General features: G+C 38.9%; 1 protein-coding gene across 1 annotated transcript; it reads right to left on the reverse strand.

Annotated features, from left to right (window-relative positions):
- Nucleotides 1-11972: 11972 nt before the first annotated feature.
- Nucleotides 11973-12926, reverse strand: LOC125363878 (coiled-coil domain-containing protein 90B, mitochondrial). Its single transcript, XM_048363204.1, has one exon. The coding sequence runs from the start codon at nucleotides 12833-12835 to the stop codon at nucleotides 12368-12370; it is 468 nt and encodes a 155-aa protein (XP_048219161.1). The 5' UTR covers nucleotides 12836-12926; the 3' UTR covers nucleotides 11973-12367.
- Between the last annotated feature and the right edge of the window lie 8438 nt (nucleotides 12927-21364).

The following is a 21364-nucleotide window of genomic DNA, read 5'->3' on the forward strand; positions in this document are numbered from 1 at the left end:
TTATTCTCAATTTCCTTCTGTCATTCCATGTTCCTCCAGGTGGTATGCTTGTTGATAATGATAACCTAACATTTGATACATGATATTTCTGATTGAAGTCTATAATTTAAATTAAGGTTCATTCTATGTTGTTTACCCTATGGGTTATGCCAAATGTGTGACATATATCCATCATTATAGTATCATGTAGAATAGTTTTAGCACTGTGAAAAAAAAACAACCCTTCTTATTTGTCTCTCCACCCTCCTTGCCAAACTCCTGGCATTCATTTATCTTATGCTTTACTACAACTTTGGAATTATCTAGCCTTTTCAGATAGGCTTCTTTGTCTTAGCAATATGCCTTTAATGCTTCCCCTATGTCTTTTCATGACTTAATGCCTCATAAAATTTCCCATTAAATAATATCCCATCATATGACCATACTACAACTTGTTTAGTTTGCCCATCTAAAGATATCTTAAGTTCTTTCAAATTTTGACAATTATAAAGTTGTTATAAATAGGCACAGACAATTTTTCTGACATGTTTTCATTCCATTTGGGTATAGACCACTGGCAACAATCTTGTCATTGTTCATTTCTTATTCTGTTTGCATGTCTTTCTTTCCCTCCTGCCATTGCATTAGTGAGGACTTACATGATTTTGAACAGTAGTGATTAGACAAAATATCCTTACCTTATCCCTAGTCTTAGAGGAAAAAAAATTGAATTCTTACATGTATATGATGTCAGCTCTGTATTTTTAAATTAAGAAACCAAACTGAATTTTCTTCTATTTCTTGTTTGCTAGAAGTTTTTATGAGTGGGTATTGGGTTTTGTCGAATGCTTTTTGGGGACTACTGATTTGACATACAATTTTTCTTCTTTAGCTTGGTGTGTAAAGGAATAAACGAATTGATTTTCAGATTTTGAAACAAGCTTTCCTACCAGCAGAGAGTTACTTGGTCATAGTGTATAATTCTTTCTATGAGTTGACTTTGCTAATGGCTTTGTTGTGGGTTTTCTAAGATGTATTTTCATGAGACACACTGGTTTCTAGTTTTCCCTTTTCTCTTTGGCTCTGGTGTTATAGAGTATAAAGAAAGCATTTCTTCTACTTCTATTTTCTGAAAGTAACTGTAGAGAATTGGTAGAATTTCATCCTTAAATATTTAGCTGAATTCAGTACAGAATCCATTGTGGTCTGCTGACTTCTAATTTGGAAAATTATCAGTTACTGTTTCGATTCATTTAATAGGTATCTTCAGATTGCCATAACTCATACAGGAGGTAATTGTTGTGCCAAGTTGCAAAACAACCACCAAGAAGGCCCCCGAGACTCAGACATTCCGAAATGCAAAAGCAAGGCAAGGCTTTATTCAAGAAAGCTGCAACTCGGGCCTCGTCCTACCCACCAACACAACCGAGGTTAGGAGGGAGCCTCGAGCTGCAATTACACAGGGCTTATAAAGGCAAAAAACAAAGTTACAACAATCAGGTGTGCAAGCAAGATTAGGACACAGGTACAAATCTGATTGGCTCAGGGCTTGAGGCATTCTGGGGGGAGTTAGAGTTAAGTATTCCCAGTGGTTAGAGTTCTTGACCGACTGGGCCCTAATAAGCTTGTCCTGGGTTTGCTCACAGGGCCTGCTTATCTCAGGTTCACGTGGTAAAGTGGGGCCTGACTTCAAAGTCTGGCACTTCATTTCTCCCTTTTCTCTTTGGTACCTTGGGAGCCAATCATGGCTCCATTTTGTCCATTTCAATGGCTTGCATGTCTAGGGGATGATATAGAGATAAGGCATGGGCCAATAGGGCCCAAAGTAGTAACCTAAAACAACTCTGGTCCCTTAGTTTTAAAGGGAGGCTGATGGGTGAAGATCATCCATCTTCTGTAGCTTCTTCAGGCTGACTGAGGGACATTGACCTTACCTAGCCAGGAACCTATACTTTACCAAGGGACTGCAGGATCAGATGCCCATTAGGAGCTTTACTCCAAACTGGAAATTATACCCGTATTCCTGAGCAAGCCCAAAACTACCAATGCCTTCTTGCTTCCATGGGACTTTACAGGACTCCTGCTAGTTGCTAAAATAAAGGGGTCACCCCACTTTGGAGTGAGCTGCCAAAATAACATCAACATTAGACAGGGTAGCAAGGAAAGAAGGCAAAAAGAAAATTATAACAATATTCAGTCTAACTTTCTTTTCTTGAGGCGAAGGCAAAGCGGCTGAGTTGGGTGCTTGGAGACATTCCATGTTCCACCGCGGTAGTCGTCGTCCAGGGTAAATGGGTCAGCTAGCCTGGCGTGGGAGCAATGGACCCAAGTGGCGATGCCGTCTACCTTGAGGGCAGTGGGAGTAGTCAGTAGCTCTATGTAGGGTCCCTTCCACCGTGGTTCTAAGGATTTGGGGTTATGCCTCCAGACGAACACCCAGTCTCCTGGTCTTAATAAATGGGGGGGTAGGGACAGAAGCAGAATCATATAATGCCTTAAGTTGGGGCCACATATTCTTGTGCACGAGCTGCAAATAATCAAGTTTACACAAAATTTCAACATCATCCAAATCAGCAAGCAACTCAGTCTGAAGGCTAGGGATAATGGGCGGGGGTTGGGATTTTAAACTATCCTCTCATTTGACAAACTTACCCTTACTAACCACTATCACAGATGACTGGCAAGTTCCTGCCCAGTAGACAAACATGGGTATTGGAAAGGCATGCTTATGAACTATTCTTGTAGGACTTCCCGGATTTGATTAACTTTTGAAAGGCCAAACAGGAGTGACTCTAGGATCTCACACCATCTCTGCCATCCAAGCAGTGGCTTACTGACTCTGGATGCTCCATCACTTTCGTCCCAGGAGGAGAGACTTTCCACTGGACTTGGACTCAGAGCCTGAGCACTGTCCCCCAGCTCTACAGCTCAAGACTAGCACCCTACCACTTTGAGCTCCACACAACTCCGTTCCCAGCACTCTGCTGGCTGATTAGAGACAAGTCTCTCACAGGGACCTTTCTCTGCCTGGGCTGGCTTCAAACTGCAGATTTCAGATCAGTGAGTCTTACAAGAGGCCATTTTACTCCAATTAAAGGCCAAACAGGGTGGTCCACACAGAAGTAGTTTCTAAGCATGCTGGAACTTATTAAGGGCCAGTATTAGATCTTGCCAAACTTGTAGGAATCACCTGTGCTTCTCTGTGGGCCTGCTGGAAACTGTTACAAAAACCTATAAAGAAGCTGGAATGGCAATTAAACATTTTGGTAGCCATAATTCTCCCTTTTCTCACTTTGCAATAATTATTTAGGACAATTTTACTAACAAATTTCTTATCTAGAAATGTATTCTTGATTTCCAAAGCCTTTTTACTAACCCAACACTTTAGCTTTTATCTGCATTGGAAAAACTGAAGCTCACAGGCATTCTGAAACCAGGTGCCGCCCTTTGCCTACAGACTGCTTGTTTCAAAAGAGCTGCTTTTTTTTTCTTCAGTCCCAGTTACTGCATGGCATGAAGACCTTTGAACTCAAATGACAATTTTTCCTTAATGCAAGAATTACAATTAGAAATACTTATCCATTCAGCTTTCCAATATATTAGTGAGAAACATTGGCCCATTTTGCCATTTCTTCCTCCATACATAGAGTTAATGAGAGTTTACTTCTATCCCCATTAGTTTACTATATATATATATATATATATATATATCCTTTTAAATCCAAATTTCTGACACTTAGCTCTGATTAAGCATTTTTTAACTATAGTTCCTCTTTAAAACAATGCAATAATCCTTTAAAGCATTTGGTAATGCCCAAACTTGATAACCATTTGAATTTAAACTTAAACTCACTCAATTTTACATCATACTAACAGTCTTGAACATGTTCACACTCACACATTCACACACACATACATATTCAAAAGATCTTAAAGCACACAGAATAAGCATCGGCCATACATTTTCCAGTGGCAAGAGGTATCTTACTCCTGCAACACCCAAATTTTAAGACAAAAACCTTTAACAAATGATTTTAGCATTCTTCAGCCTCATTTTCCAGGGCTTGATAGTCCTAGTAAAACATTTTTAGTAAAACATCTTAGCACACCAAATAAGTTTCTGCTTAAGAAGGCTGGGTGGAGGTCCCCCTAGAGTTCTTTTCTTTTCTTTTTTTTTTTTTTTTTGCAGACACTCACACTGATTGTGAGCTGTCGCCTGTACGTCTCATGCAGGTTTGACACAAAAGAGACTGTTAGACTTACAAACAAAGACGACAGCGCTGTGCGGTAGGGTCACTCCCCACCGCCTGCAGGTGGCTTGGGCTGGCTCCCTGTCTGCACCTGTCGGCGGCGGCTATGGGTCAGGACTCGGGGCCCATGCCTCCGTGCCCTGGGCTGCTGGCGCCAGGAATGGTCGGGACCCTCCAGAGCGGAGGGCACAGCTGAAACATTTTAAGAAGGGCTGAACCCAAGCTGGAGTGTCCCTGTCAACTAGTTCCCTCCAGGTGTCTATATAAGGAATCTGGTCTAGATAGCCTAAATGAGGGGCATCGATTCAAAGCTCCCCTCAGGTGGCCAATTAGCTTCAAGGATGGGCCATTCTGACTTGCACAGGGTGATTTTCCTCCTTACGGGCCACACCTCGGTTCTGAGCTATCTCCTTGACCTCCCTCCAGTGAGCTAGGGTCAAATCTAGGGGGCTAGATGGAGGTCCTCAAGATAGAATGTTACCCATAGCTCTGATCAGATGTTTAGTTCAAAAGGCTACAAAAAACAAAACAAAACAAAACAAAAAACCAACACAATACAACACACCGGCCTGAGAATAAAAAAAGCTATGAGTTGGAGATCTCCTAGGTTGGCCCACAAGCCTCCTCCTGCAAGCTAAGCAGCAGGAGCAGACCTAAGTTGGCCCACAACCTCCCGCAAGGGTGCAGGAGGAGTGGACCCAAGTGGACCCAAGTATCAAGGGTGGAGAGTCTGAGTCTCAAGGGTGGAGAGTCTGAGTCTCAAGGGTGGAGAGTCTGGGGCGTCCCCCCAGTCTCTCCAGGATTGCCGAGTAAGCGCGTCCGCTTCGACAACCCTTTCAAGAAAGCAAAAGCAAAACAAACAAACAGAGAAACAGACAAATTACAGGACAAGACAAATAAACAAATGAACAGCACTGTTTCCTTACCTTCGGAGTCTGGGGTCTTGGGAGTTTCTGGGGCGATCCCAGACAAAACCCCAAATGTTGTGCCAAGTTGCAAAACAACCACCAAGAAGGCCTCCGAGACTCAGACATTCCGAAATGCAAAAGCAAGGCAAGGCTTTATTCAAGAAAGCTGCAACTTGGGACTCGTCCTACCCACCAACACAACCGAGGTTAGGAGGGAGCCTTGAGCTGCAATTACACAGGGCTTATAAAGGCAAAAAACAAAGTTACAACAATCAGGTGTTCAAGCAAGCAAGATTAGGACACAGGTACAAATCTGATTGGCTCAGGGCTTGAGGCATTCTGGGGGCAGTTAGAGTTAAGTATTCCCAGTGGTTAGAGTTCTTGACCGACTGGGCCCTAATAAGCTTGTCCTGGGTTTGCTGGCCCTGTGGGGCCTGCTTATCTCAGGTTCACGTGGTAAAGTGGGGTTCACGTGGTAAAGTAGGGCCTGACTTCAAAGTCTGGCACTTCAGTAATGATGTTACTTTTAATGGGTTGGTCAATTTCACACAGACTAACAAACCTGTGGCCTTCTCATTGTTTATAACAGTCCTTTACTACCCTTTTAATGTCCATGGACATTAATGCAGATTAGCATATACTTAGCAGCATGTTACCTTAGGATCTCTTAGTTTATTTTCATGTCTTCACTGTTCATTTCTTTTTATTGCAGAATAACACACCATTTGATGCATTGCCAATTTGTTTATCCATTTATTGATTGAAGGACATCCTGAATGTTGCCAATTTTGGCAATAATAAACAAAGAAATTGAAACATTTTTGTGCAGATTTTTGCATGTATAGGATTTCAAGCAGTGGATAGGTAATTAATTTTTATGAAACACATGCTTTATATATAGATTTCTTTTTTGCTATGGATGCACTCTTCTTCCAACAGATTTAAAGCTAGCCTTTCTCCACTGAATTGCCTTTGCACCTTTTCAAAGACCCATTGGCTATTTTCCTGCAAGTGTGTTCTGAGCTATTCTGTCCTGTTGATTTTTAACTTTCTCCAGCAACATCATACTTTCTCCTTATAGTTAGACATAAAGTTGGAGAAAGTCAATCAGTCTTCTTCAATATTATTTAAGTGTCATTTCTCTTTCAAATAAACTGTAGAATCATTTGTAAATATCTCTAATGTAACCTGATGGAATTTTGATTACAGTTGTATTGAATCTATTGTCAAGACTATTAAGATTGATATCTAAACAGAATTGAGTCCCCTTATTCATAAACATGGAAGAATACCCTTCCTTTTATTTCTTGATTTCTTGAGTTGTCTAGTTTAACTATATGTGTGCATGTATATACATATATACATATACTGTATTTTGAAAGAATTCTCGTTGGTTAACTTTCTCAACTTTATTGAGGTATAATTGACAAAACTATATATGTTTAAGATTTTGATATTATATATACATATATCACACATATATTGTAAAATGCTTACCACAATTAAGTTTAGGGCTGGGGATATGGCCTAGTGGCAAAGAGTGCCTGCCTCATATACATGAGGCCCTGGGTTCGATTCCCCAGCACCACATATACAGAAAATGGCCAGAAGTGGCGCTGTGGCTCAAGTGGCAGAGTGCTAGCCTTGAGGAAAAAAAAAAAAATAAGCCAGGGACAGTGCTCAGGCCCTGAGTCCAAGCCCCAGGACTGGCAAAAAAAACCAAACAAACCCCAAAAACAATTAAGTTTAATTAACACAACCCCCCCCCCCCCCACACGCTTTCCTAGTTAATTTTTTTTGTAAGAGTATTTAAAATTTGCCTTAAGTTCCTTTTTCCCCCTCTGTTCTGGGTTTGAACTCAAGAGCTTTTTTTGCTCAAGGCTAGCACTCTAGAACTTGTGCCTGAGGGCCACTTCTGGCATTTTTCTGAGTAGTTTATTGGGAGATAAGAGAGAGTTTATTGGAAAAAAGAGATAAGGGAAAAAGACAAACCAATGTAACAGCAATTCTTATAAAACTATATCCTGTAAACCAACAGCACAACTCATGGTGGGGGGAGGGGAGTTGGGAGGGGGTAAATGAGGGAGGAGATAACAAGTTGGATAAGAAATGGATGCACTGCCTCATGTATGAAACTGTAACCCCTCTGTACATCACTTTGACAATAAAGAAATAAATGTTTTTAAAGGCAAGAAAAAGAGTTGCATGGACTTTGCTGCAGAGGCCTTCAAGCCATGATCTTGAGATCTCCTGAGTAGCTGAGATTATATGCATAAGCCATCAGTGCCCAGTAGTATTACATATTTTTTGACTTAAAATAATTCTTCTGTTTCTTTTATCTATGTTCAATTATTCGGACATTCCATTTAGATTAGGCTTTTCAAACAAACCATTTTACTTTTTTTCTCCAATCTTTGTATTGTTATTGTAATTATTTCCCAAGATTGCATAATTCTCATGTATGTTACCCTTTATATCTTGAATCATTGACTTAATGACTTTTAATTTGTTTTTATGTAGAAAGTTGGAGTTGAAAGTTTCCATATGCTTTCATTGTCTCTTAGGGATGCTATTTTACTGCATTTCATTTTCTTATAGTATTTTTCATGAGACTTGAGAGACTGACAAAACAAATTCTGTGTTGTGCCCACTGCTATATCGCTACATTTTTTTGTACTAGAGATTTTTATTTATTAGAGATTTTTATTAGCGATATTTATTAGAGTTGTTTCTACATTTCTGTGCTCTGGAGTTTCATTCCAAAATTTATTTATGTGAAAATACAATGCTTCCAAAATACATTTATCCCTTTTACTGCTTTCCCTACTTGAAATCTATAAATCGTAGGCCTACACAGAAATGAGATAACTCTAAAAGCTGTAGTCAGTTGAGACTCTTCAAGTCTGGAAAAGTAAAGCAATTGTCATTGTGTTTCTGCAGTTGTTAGCAGCCATATATCAATGCAAAGGAGAACGAAAATATCATTGACTAAGTGACTTCAAATTAACCTGCTTCAACCAAACTGTGAGTGATTACCAGTTGTTTTCATTTCTCTAGTTCAGTAGAATTCTATTTGTTCAAGACTTTCATAAACTGATGAAAAAGAACTTTACTAAACTGATAATTCTGATTTAGCAGATATTTTAAAAATGTTTCCTTATGATCTTTTGTCCATATACTTCAGTGACCTGCTTTTTCAAGTTCACATATTAATCAATTTTACATGCAGTAAATGCACCACGATATATATTTACAAATATCTATACTTTTGAAATCACTACTAATTCAAGGGTAGACAATTGTCTGTGCTTATTCTAATGCTACATTATCTTGATTATTGTGGTTTTATATTTTGAATCCAAGTAGTTAAAATATTCATCTTTTATCTTTCCATTTCAAAATGTTCTGGTTCTACTAAGCTCTATGAATCTTTATACTGTTTAAAAATGAGCTTGCCTAATTAGTTCACTAGCATTTTTATTAAATTAAAGTTATAGGTCACTTTGGGAGAGAATAGAGATCATAACAATATTAAATATTTTAGTATATGAACATTGTGTATCTTACCATTTATTTAAGATTTTTTTGAATTCTTGGCAATACTATTTAATTTTCAGGTTAATTGTTGCATGTGTATTAAATTCTTCCTAGTTAGTTCATATATTTTGATGGTTCTAAATACAAATTTTAAGACTTACATCTCCCATATATTCACTGCTGATAAATAAAAACAGAAATGGTGTTTTTGTATTGATCCTGATTTCTGTGACTTTTGTAAGTGAACTGATTCTGTAGAATTGGTAGATTAAGATTTTTCTGCATATGCAATCATGTATGTATAGAAATGTATCTACCCATTTTCTATTTTTCTGTCTTTTATTATTTTTTATTTTTATTTTTCATCTTTTTTGGTACTGGGGGTTGAGCTCAAGATGTTGCACTTGCTAGGCAAGTACTTTGCTACTGAGCTACATCCCAGCCCTTCTTTTATTCTTACTTTTCCCTTACTTTACTTCAGTAGAGTACTGATTGGTAATGCTAAGGGTAGAATTGCTTTTTATTTGTCAGTTGTGGGGCTTGAACTCAGAGTCTGGGTGCTGTCCCTGAGTTCTGTTGCTCAAGGATAGCTCTCTACTGCTTTGAGCCAGAGCATCACTTATGATTTTCTGGTGGTTAATTGTACAGAAGAATCTCTGGAGCTTTCCTGCCTGGGCTGGCTCTGAACTGTGATCCTCAGATCTCAGCCTCCTGGGTGGCTAGGTTTACAGGAGAGAGACACCAGCATCCTGCATTTTCTTTGTTTTGATCTTTTGAGAAAAGCAAGGAAAGTATTATGGTCAGCATGTCCTTACCTGATGTCCTTCCCTTGCCTTCTGTCCCCTCCCTTCCCCTTCTTTATTTGGTGCCAGTCCTCAGGGCCTGGGCACTGTTCTGGAGCTTTTATGCTCAAGCACTTTACCATCTGATCACAGCCCCACTTTCAGCTTTTTGATGGTCAATTGGAGATATGAGGACTCTCAAGGACTTTCCTGCAGGAGCAGGCTTGAATTGCAATCCTCAGATCTTAGCCTTCTGAATAGCTAGGATTAGTTGTGAGCCACTGATGCCTATGGTATTTTTATTTCTGTAAATGCACTTTTCTAGGCTGAGAAATTTCTTGTAATCTTTTAATCTGCTGAGTTTATAAATTTTATTCTTAACTTGAAATGTAAAATTGTATTTACTATATGCAGTTTATTATTTTGAATTGTATGTACTTCGTGGAATAACTAAAACCAGCCAGTTGCCCCACATAGTTATCATAGTTTTAGTGTGGCAAAGATATTCACACTCCGCATTTTTCAAGGATGCAATACATTGCTACTGTAATCACCATACTGTACAATAAGTCCTCGAATCTACTCCTCTTATCTAGTTAAAACTTAATATTCTTGAATCCACACTTCCTTAACCCTCTTTTTTTTTTTTTTTTTGGTTTTTTTTTTTGGCCAGTCCTGGGACTCGGACTCAGGGCCTGAGCACTGTCCCTGGCTTCTTCTTGCTCAAGGCTAGCACTCTGCCACTTGAGCCACAGCGCCACTTCTGGCCGTTTTCTGTATATGTGGTGCTGGGGAATTGAACCCAGGGCCTCATGTATACAAGGCAAGCACTCTTGCCACTAGGCCATATCCCCAGCCCCACCTTAACCCTCTTTTTATTGCCTACCTCTAGTCTGGTAAACCTGCCATTCTACATCAGACCTGAAACCTGAACTTACTGAAGGAAAGAGTAAGAGGGATACTAGAACTTATAGGCATAGGCAGGAACTTCCTGAATAGAGTCCCAGGACCACAACAGATAGGGGAGAGACTTGACAAATGGGACTACTACAAAATAAAAAGTTTCTGCACAGCTAAAGACATAGCCAGTAAACTAGAAAGACAGCCAACAACATGGGAAAAGATTTTCATCAGCAAAGCAACAAAGGCCTAATATCCATCATCTACAGAGAACTCAAGAAACTAACCCCTTCCAAACCCAGTAAACCAATTATTAAATGGGTAAGGGAGCTAAAGAGAGACTTCCCAGGAGAAGAAATAAAGATGGCAAAGAAGCATATGAGGAAATGTTCAACATCCCTGGAAATAAAGGAAATGCAAATAAAAACAACCCTGATACCACCTCACTCCAGTTAGAATGGCCTACACTCTGAACTCAGGCAACAACAAATGCTGGAGGGGATGTGGAGAAAGAGAAACCCTTCTCCACTGCTGGTGGGAGTGTAACCTTAGTACAACCACTTTGGAGAACAGTATGGAGGTTCCTCAAAAAGCTCAGCATAGACATACCCTATGACCCAGCCATATCACTCCTAGGCATCTATCCTGAACAACAGGTCTCAGGATACCATAAAGACATCTGCACATCCATGTTTATCGCCGCACAATTCACAATTGCCAAAATATGGAAACAACCCAGATGCCCCACTACAGATGAATGGATCCAACAAATGTGGTACCTGTACACAACGGAATTCTACACAGCAATTATAAATGATAAAATAATGGCATTCATAGGCAAATGGTCAGATCTTGAATAAATAATGTTGAGCGAGACAAGCCTAGAACACAGAGAACAAAGGTGAATGAATGGTCTCCCTGATATGTGGATGTTGGAGGTGGGGGTGGAGAACAGTAGAGATCATGTCTGTAAAATGACAAACTTCTTTTCAAATGGTATTTCCACATGTTTTGGTCAGTGACTTTACACCATGTCTCTAAATCCAAACAATTACTAAATAAACATAAAAATGTCTAGGATAGACCTATCAGAGGAGCACAATATCTCAACAGCTATGTACATATAATTATATAAGATGAGGCTAAGCAAAATGAACTCCAATAGATGGAAACAGGAGGATTTTATTGTTGTCATTATGTTTAATGTACTAGGTGATTCCCTCTGGCATACCCCCTGTGGTTACCGTATATGATTTTGGTACACTGGATATTGTATATATGTTTATCTGAGCTAGGGAAGGGAAAGAAAAATGAGGGTGGGTGTAACAAATATGACAAGAACTGTACTCACGATCTTATTATGTAACTGTAACCCTTCTGTACATCACCTTGACAATAAAATTTTTTTAAAAGCTGCGGTTCTACTGTCACATCTAAGGTTCTATAGCTGAGTGAGAACTTGTATTAGTCACTCTGTGCCTGGCTTATTTCATTTAACTCAGTGTCTTTCAGAGTCATCCACATTGTCACAAACTACAGGGTTTTGTTTGTTTTCATGGCTGGAGACTGTGTACTCATACAACACTTTAAAAACTCTTTTTTTTTGTTTCATAGTAAGTTTTTATTTTCTATAAAAATTTAACTGTCCAATAGCTGTTAGGAAAATTAAGCCAGTCAGTATGTACAGAGGGAGTATTTTCAATTTGCATCAGATATCAGCAAAACCTTACTTGATTTACAAAGTTTTTCAAACACAACACTCTTGTTTAAGTTTTTAACTATCAAACAACTCTAGAGACAAAAATACCTTTCTGTCTTATATAAATCAGATTTTGGATGATAGCTTTTCAACATAATAAAATAATGGCATGTAAAATAAACATAAAATACTTCTCAGCAGTCCATTCATACTTTGAATAATTCTGTAGTAAATGTTTGCTAAACTGACACTGTTAAAAGACAATCTGTCCTGATGTAGTGCTCTAAGAAGTCAGCAGCAGCAGTAGGAGCATTAGGAATCCTTCCAGAATCTATAAACTCCCAATGCTATTGCCAGGCAAGTAAACATGGAGGCTGCGAGATAACGAATAGTCTCAAGCTTGTTAGACTCCATCAGTGGTTTTAAGGAAGCAATTTCAGTATCAATTTTATTACTGGTCTCTGAAATAATACTTTTGATGTGAGTATCCGTTTTGGTAAATTCTGTGGTTGCTTCCATAAGTTGCTTTTCTTGGTCTGTAAACATATCTGTTACTTGGCTCCTTTCGAGGTTGATGTCCAGTTTATTATCTGCCCTGATTCTGCTGGTTTCATCCATCAGTTGCTGCTTAACCTGGTCTAACTCAATTTTCATTTTCTCATTCTCTGCTCTCAGGTTTGCAAATTCACTCTTCTCTAGAATGACCATGTCTTTTCTGATGGAATCTAAATGAGCCATCAGCTGTTGTACTGTTATTTCCTGTTGAGCTTGTGTGATCATTTCCTTGTAATCGTATCCAGGCTCACATTTGATAAAGTGCTCAGTGCTGATACAATTGTTTCTGCTTGTGCTTTGTCAAACCCATGAGTTTCCAAGTCCTGAACCAGTGCATGGGTATCAAAAGTTAATTTCCTCTGTTCTAAAGGAGTTATGTCTACTGGTCTCCTATCATATCCATCCGTAATTGTAGTAGTCAAGAAATCTCTCCGCAGGGCCGGCGAGCAACGCCCGCGGAGAGCAGAGACGCCGAGGCCCCGGCTGCCGGCCGCGCACAGGAGCGGCCAGGCCCCCGGCCGCCTCCAAAAACTCTTGTTCTTTTGATGGACACTTAAGGTGATTGTCAATATTGCTTTAATAAACAGAGGAGTGCAGATATACTGATTTAATGTCCTTAGGGAAATCCCACCCACAATGTGATTGCTAGGTAATATGATCTCTCTCTTTACACACACACACGTATATATAGTATTTTCACAAGTAGCATGCATGTGTTCCCTTTTCTTCATATCTTGGCCAACATGTAGGCATTTTTTTGCTTGTGATAATAGAGGCTTTTAAACAGGTGTGAGGTGTTGCCCTACTGTAGTTTGAATTTCTGTTTTAAAGGCTGGCGGATAAGGCTGGACTTCTGTCATTTTTGTTTTCTGCATCTTTTTGTATGTCTTACAGTTTTGTGCCCCTAATTTCCTACATTAATATCTGTTTTGGGGACCCAACAGATTCTTTTCACCATGCCTTTTATCTTTCCTCCACTTTTTCCCTCTGCTTCAGGTTCTCTTTCTTTCTTTTCTTTTTTTGGTGTTGCTCCTGATAGATGTACTCTACACATATCACATAGTATATGTATATTTGTATGTTTGCATGTATACGTGTAATATAGCACATATATATTGCACATACGACACATTACACATATATAACATTACATATATCGATGAAATATGAAAGATAAGTATAACATATTGTACATCATACATATATGTAATACATATATAATCATACATATAATATATATTGTACTATATATAAATGATATTTTTTCCTTTGGATGATTTTCAGATGTTTTCCTTACTACTTTAAAACAATGTGTTTATTGTGTGATTTGATATGATTTTCTTTTCTGTTCAACTTGCTTGTGTCCCTCAAGATGCCTCATCTATAATCTTTCATCAGATTTGAAAAATCTTATCAATTATTTCTTCAAATATTTTTCTGCCACATTGTTCTACTTTTGGCTTTCTTCTTATAAGAGACTTCTCATTTTTATGAAGAGATTACTGCCACTTTTAAATCTTTTCTTTATTTTTAAAATTAGCATCAATTAGTTGTAGAAGGGGGTTTTATTTTAATAGGTCCATTTATATATATAATACTTATTGATCATAATTACCATTTTGCCTTTCTCCCACTCCCCAAAACAGTACTCAGTAAGCTTAGTTGTTCATTTTTGTACATGTACATAAAGCATTTTGGCTATATTTTCCCACATTCCTTATTTCTTCTCATCCTCTTTTTTCTAGTCTCCTGCTCCTGTACTTATTCTCTGCACCAGAGACAAGACATGTTTCAGCTTCCTAATACTTGTTTATAAAATCTGCGTATAAATAGTTCAAAGGTTAGCTCTTCTCCTTTCTGTATTTTAATGTGGAAGTTTTCCTTTTTTTTTTTTCAAAGTTAGGAGTATTTTCATCTCTAGTATTTGCCTGATAACTCTATCTCAGTCATTTATTGGCTCTGACTAAACTGAATAGTCTCCACAATTCTGCATTCCTCCCCTGAGAGCCACAGAATAGAATACAAAAATAGAATAGGCTCACAATTTTATTAATCCCTTAAAGTGTCAAGTATTTTTATATTTCAAAACCAAATAAGCAAAAAGCAGTCAGTATAGCCAAAATACATTGCCTAAAAACTGAACTTGGGAGTAGAGAGGAGTGGAAATGGGGGAGAAGAATGGAAGCGATGACATTAATCAAGAAGTATTGTACTCATAACTGACTTATGATATTGTATCCTGTTTACATTACAAACTACTTAATAATAGTAAAAACAGAACATTGGTGTGCAAAACTAATGGTTTTAGCATTTGAACCATACATTTGTAATGAATGAGATTTTGGAAACAATAACTGAAATAATGAAGAAATTAAATAAACATTTGCATAGGGTTAATAAAATGACCCTAGAAAACTTAGGTGATTGTGTAGCTTACCATTTCACCTCCTCTTTCCAGGGAGAATAGCTCATGAATGCCTAGTTTTCAATATATTTATTTTCCTATTTAATCCTCAGAAAGTAGAAAAGCTAAATTATATACACATATATACACATTATATACATACATATATATATCTTCCACTAGAAATATTTAAAATCATTTTAGAAATGAACTTTCTCTCCCTCTTTATAAAATGTCCTTGTCTTTTCCTGTTCTCCGTACTTGGGGGAAGAAGGCTGGTAGCCAAATGGCCATAGCTCCATGGAGCTTCTCCTTAGGGATGTGAAATAACTCAAGGTAGAAGTAATTCAGAAATAAGTGGGTGAGGATTATGGGATGTGATTGGAGACTTAGGAGTGGAAACTCCTTCAGGGATTTTTCTGTCCTCTCATGGCCTCTAAGCATGACAGAGCCCTGTACTACTGAGAAGGGCTTGGCCAGTTAAGTCAGGAAAGCTAGGTATGTCACACTCTTTGCCCTTTGCTAACCTTAAATATTTATTAAAAATTGTTTGACTTCTTGTGCTTTATTGGGTGTGGAGGAAATCACAAAATGAAATAAGAAAGTAATTTAATTGTTAAGTGCTGCTGAGGCAGTGTTTTTTTAAAAAAATTTTTTTTAACTTTTTAGCTCGTCTTAGGGGCAGGCAGGTCTGATTCCTTGGAGATTCACAGTGGTTCCTATTCCCAGAGATATTTGTCTTCCCTGGCTGTCTTTGAGGGTATAATGTCATGTTATTCTAACTTTTACTAATTTGTGCTTAGTGTCAAAACATGAAAAACAATGAAATAAAATGTACTCTACTGGTCCCAGAGAAGATGGCAGAGAAGCAACAGCGCCCTAGCTGAGCTCCCTCCAACAGCGCAGTTTTCCCACCCCAGAGAAACTTTTACCGCTAGTTAGACAGCTCAAATAAGTTCTAACAGTACAGGGATTCAGGCCAGGAAGGAAAAATCAACTTAGCTGGTGTGAAAACACAGATTTGAGCCCAGACGGAATCCCAACACCACGCCAGTGCCGGCACCGGCACCGTGCTGCGCACTCCGCGCAGCTCAACGGAGACCAGGGAGAAATTCTCCAGACGGCGGCGTACTTACAGATTGCAGGCTGAGCACGGTCAGGCTGAAATCACAGAGAGAGTGTGAGTACTCCCATGAAAGACAGTCTCACTCACGCCCAAAGAGCAGCTCCTCCCCCAACCGTGAGAGCAAAGCGCCATCTTTGACACTGGCAAAGGAGCAGACCAGACTGGAGCTAAAGCCCACCTGGGGAAAGTGAGGACAAAGCAGCAATCTTTGAGAAGTTCAAGAAAGACCAATTAGTGAGAACCAGCTCCACCCAGGAGAACGCCCCCTGCCCAGATGGGAGGCGTGTCCTGGGCCTCGGCTTGGCTAGAGGTGCCCACCCTGCCCGCCAGAATTCCAAAATTAAAAAGCAAAAGCAGCGTGCAGCTATCGGCGGCACGGAACAGCCACACGGGAGAACAAACTTCCCGAGACAGATAAACGTTCCCGTTTAGAAGCCCAATTCCCAGCCTGAAACAGACCTGAATTCCATACCCAGCTCTGCCCAGAAGGCCGCCCCGCCCAGGAGGGAGAAAACTCCCCAAGGCAAGTGACTCTCAGCTCAGTAAATCAGGCCAGAGGTGCCCTGCCCTGCTGAGTCCACAGCCTATTCAAAGCCAGGCATTAAAGGCAGTGTCCCCACAGCAGACAGAAGGAGCCACAGCCCCCGAGACCGCTCACATCCCCATCTACAGAGGACACCCAGGCCCACCTACAAGCTGTGTGAACCACAGAGACCCAGGATTGCACCAACAGGGGAGAAGGGTCAAAACAGATCTACCCCCTGCAAACTGAAGGCACGCCAAACCAGCCAAGTGTCTGAATAGACTGCAGACCATCGTAAGGAAACCAGAGACTGTAGAAAGCCCATACAAACAAGGAAGACTTTTTTTTTTCTTTTTTCTTTTTATTTGTTTTGTCTCAAAAGTTTTTTAAGCTTTCATTTTTATTTTTATTTTTTTTTCTTATATTTTCATTTCTGAAACATCATTGGTTTTTCTTTCCCATGTTCACCTGTTGGTTCCATCATTTTTTTTTTTGTTGTTGTTTTGTTGTAGTTGTTGATCTTTTTTCTTTTTCCTTTTGCTTTTTTTTGTTTGTTTTGTTTTCCCTTTTTATTTTATTTTATTTTTTTCTTAAATAACTTTCCTCGGTTATGTGCATCTGTCTTCCAGTAATCTCTCATTATTTCTCTATATGTACTCTTCTTCAAAAATTATTTTCTCATGAATAACATCTCCACTCTTTACTGCTAACTCTCCACTGTCTATCATTTTAACCTTGTTGTCTCTACTGATTCTACTCTCCTTCACATTTCCCCATCACTGAAACTAAACCAAAACCATCACCCCCCCATACATTTTACTCTAGTTTCTTTATTACCTCTAACTTACCCTCCTGACTTACTACTAGGTCCTCCAGATCCCATTGACTCCTCGTTAGTGGACAAAGGGTATCCTTGCTTAATTCAAGTGAAACAAAGGGGTTCATAGAGAAAGCCAGTCCAAAAGGAACTTAATATAAGAACAAGAATTGCTCCTAGGGTAGTAAGAGTAAATAAGTAACTACTGAATACAGGGCACAGGATTGGTTGTTATATTGAAATTGTATTCTTTAGGAACACCAAATCTAATTTTTTACACAGGTATAAAAGGTATGTGTATTTAATTGTGAACTTCTAACATTTACACAATAGTGCTTGGTAAGCTCTGCTTTGGGTCTTAAACGGTGCTCACAGGTACTGGTAGTCTGGCATGCCCAATCCAAATGGGCAGAAGGAACACAAGAAAGATGGCAAACAATGAAGTCTTATCCCCCACTCAAAACAAGCAGGAAGCAGAGCAGTCAATCAAAGACATAGAAAAGAACCTCCCAAATGCTCTACAAAGTCTACTGATAAATGTGATAAATGAAAAGTTTGAATCTCCTCAGTCAATTATTCTAGAGTGTGGGGAGGCAAAGCAAAAATTAATGGAGAATTTCATGGCATCCACAAATAGAAAGATAAATGAACTTCAAGAGTCAAATGAAAAGATAGCTAACCAGCTTAAAGATTTGAGAGACAACACTCAAAACCAAAGTAATGAAGTTAATGAAGTAAAGATGTCCATACAGGACCTAAGAAATGACATGGAAATTATCAGGAAAGACGAGTCAGAAGGAAAAGAGATTCGAAATCAAGTAGCTAGCCTACAATCCTGACTAACTGAAGCAGAGGATAGAATCTCAGGAGCTGAAGATTCTCTAGATGAAAAAAAAAAGATCAATACAAATCCAGTCCAATCAACAAAACAGAGGAGATTCAAGACACGATGAGGAAACCCAATTTAAGAATAATAGGTATTGAGGAAAACTTGGAGAAAAAAGTTAATGGGATAGGCAACCTATTTAACAGAATATTAGCTGAGAACTTCCCAAATATCCAGAAGGAAAGGCCTATCCAGATACAAGAAGCATTTAGAACCCCAAACTGACCAGACCAGAATAGGGCATCCCACCGACACATTGTGATCAAAACAGAATCAGTAGAGTACAAGGAAAGAATCCTTAAAGCTGTTAGGGAGAAGAAACAATCACATACAAAGGAAAAGCAATCAGAATTACCCCAGACTTCTCAGCAGAGACCATGAAAGCAAAGAGAGCCTGGAATGAGGTATACCAAACCCTAAATAAAAATAACTATCAACCAAGAATACTGTACCCAGGTAAACTCTCATTCAGAGCCAAAGGTCAAATAGAAGTCTTCCACAGTAAGGAAAAACTGAAACAACATATCTCCACCAAACCAGCTTTGCAAAAATCCTCAAAGATGTACTATACAGGGAAAATAAGCAAGATCCCAATACAGACAGAGAAATGAACCCTAAATAGTAAACATCAGATCAAGAAATGGGAAGACACAGCTTTTAACAGTGACAGTGACAATGAAAGGAACAAACGATCATCTCTCAATCCTAACTTTCAACATTAATGGACTTAATTCTCCAATCAAACGACATAGGCTCATAAGTTAGATCAAAAATCAAGATCCATCTTTCTGCTGCCTCCAAGAGACACATCTATCCAGCAAAAGCAAACATCTTCTAAAAGTGAAAGGCTGGAATCAGATCTACCAAGCAAATGGCCCCCATAAGCAGGCTGGAGTTGCAATCCTAGTATAAGACAAAATTGACTTCAAATTAAAAATGGTAAGAAGAGACAAAGAAGGTTACTACATACTAGTAAAGGGATCTCTCTTACAGGAAGATATAACCATTCTAAATATCTACACATCAAATGCAGGAGCACCCAACTTCATCAGACAAACACTACTGACTCTAAAAACACTCATAGACCAAAACACATTGATAGTAGGGGACTTTAACACTCCACTATCACCTCTGGACAGATCAACACTCCAAAAACTGAACAAAGAAACCAAAGAACTAAATAATTGCATAGACAAACTAGACTTAACCAACAACTGCAGAATACACATTCTTCTCTGCAGCACACGGAACATTCTCCAAAATAGATCACATCTTAGGGCACAAAGAAAATCTGTACAAATTCAGAAGTATCAAAACCATTCCCTGCATTCTCTCAGACCACAATGGAATATAATTAGAGCTCAACTCAAACAGCCACCACAGAAAATCCTACAATTCATGGAGACTAAAGAACACACTGCTGAGCCATCAGTGGGTCATTGAAGAAATTAAAATGGAAATTCAAATGTTTATGGAACTCAACCAAGATGAGGACACAAAGTACCAGCTCTTTTGGGACACAGCAAAGGCAGTACTCAGAGGAAAATTTATAACTCTGAGCGCATACACCAACAAACTGGAGAAACAGCAACTCAATAATTTAAGGAAGCACCTTAATTTGCTTGAAAGAGAACAACAAGCCAAACCCCAAGTCAATAGGCGGAAGCAAATAATTAAAATCAAATCAGAATTAAATCAATTAGAGACAAAGAAACAATCGAAAGAATCAACAAAACAAAGAGTTGGTTCTTTGAAAAAAATCAACAAGATAGACAGACCCCCTGGCAAACCTGACCAAAAATTTGAAAGGAAAAATGTACTCTACTTCCCGGTCTCCATCCCAGAGTTTTTTTTTTTTTTCAAATTTTTATTATCAAACTGATGTACAGACAGGTTACAGTTTCATATGTTAGGCATTGGATACATTTCTTGTACTGTATGTTACATCGTCCCTCATTCCCCCCTCCCTCCTCCCCCTTTCCCTTTCTCCCTATGAGGTGTTCAGTTCACTTACACCAAACAGTTTTGCAAGTATTGCTTTTGTAGTTGTTTGTCTTTTTTTACCCTGTGTCTCTCAAATTTGGTATTCCCTTTCAATTTCCTAGTTCTAATACCAGTATAGACGATTTCCAATATACTCAGATAAGATTACACAGATAGTGTGGATACAACCACAGGAGGTGATACAAGAACATCATCAAGAGTAGAAGCTACAGATACACATGGGACGTTGAAAGTAGTTACAACTGTGATATAACAATCGTTTCCATAACATGGAGTTCATTTCACTTAGCATCATCTTATGTGTTCATAAGGATATAGCTATTGGGCCTTGTGATGCTCTGCTATGACTTGCCTAAAACTGTACTAATTATTACCAATAAGGGAGACCACAGAGTCCATGTTTCTTTGGGTCTGGCTCACTTCACTTCACTTAGTATAATTTTTTCCAAGTCCTTCCATTTCCTTACAAATGGGGCAATGTCATTCTGATAGAGTCATAAAATTCCATTGTGTATATGTACCACGTTTTCCTGATCCATTCGTCTACTGAGGGGCATCTGGGTTGGTTACACATTCTAGCTATGACAAACTGCACTGCGATGAACATTGTTGTACTGGTGGCTTTACTGTGATTTTGTTTGTGGTTTTTTGGATAGATACCCAAAAGTGGGGTTGCTGGGTCATAGGGGAGTTCTATATTGAGCCTTCTGAGGAATCTCCATACTGCTTGCCAGAGTGGCTGAACCAGTTTACATTCCCACCAACAATGAAGCACTGTTCCCTTTTGGCCACATCCCCTCCAACAATTGTTATTGTTAGTTTTCTTGATATAGGACATTTTTACTGGGGTGAGATGGAATCTCAAGGTTGTTTTGATTTGCATTTCTTTTATGGCCAGTAATGTAGAGCACTTTTTCTTATGTCTCTTGGCCATTCACATTTCCTCATCAGAGAAGTCTCTTTTTACGTCTTTAGCCCACTTGTTGAGGGGCTA

Source organism: Perognathus longimembris, chromosome 15 (assembly GCF_023159225.1).
Source record: "Perognathus longimembris pacificus isolate PPM17 chromosome 15, ASM2315922v1, whole genome shotgun sequence".
Lineage (NCBI taxonomy): Eukaryota > Metazoa > Chordata > Mammalia > Rodentia > Heteromyidae > Perognathus > Perognathus longimembris.

Bases quoted from the DNA above. Each gene is read 5' to 3' on its own strand.
- LOC125363878 (XM_048363204.1), bottom strand. From the start codon at position 12,835: ATGATCACACAAGCTCAACAGGAAATAACAGTACAACAGCTGATGGCT.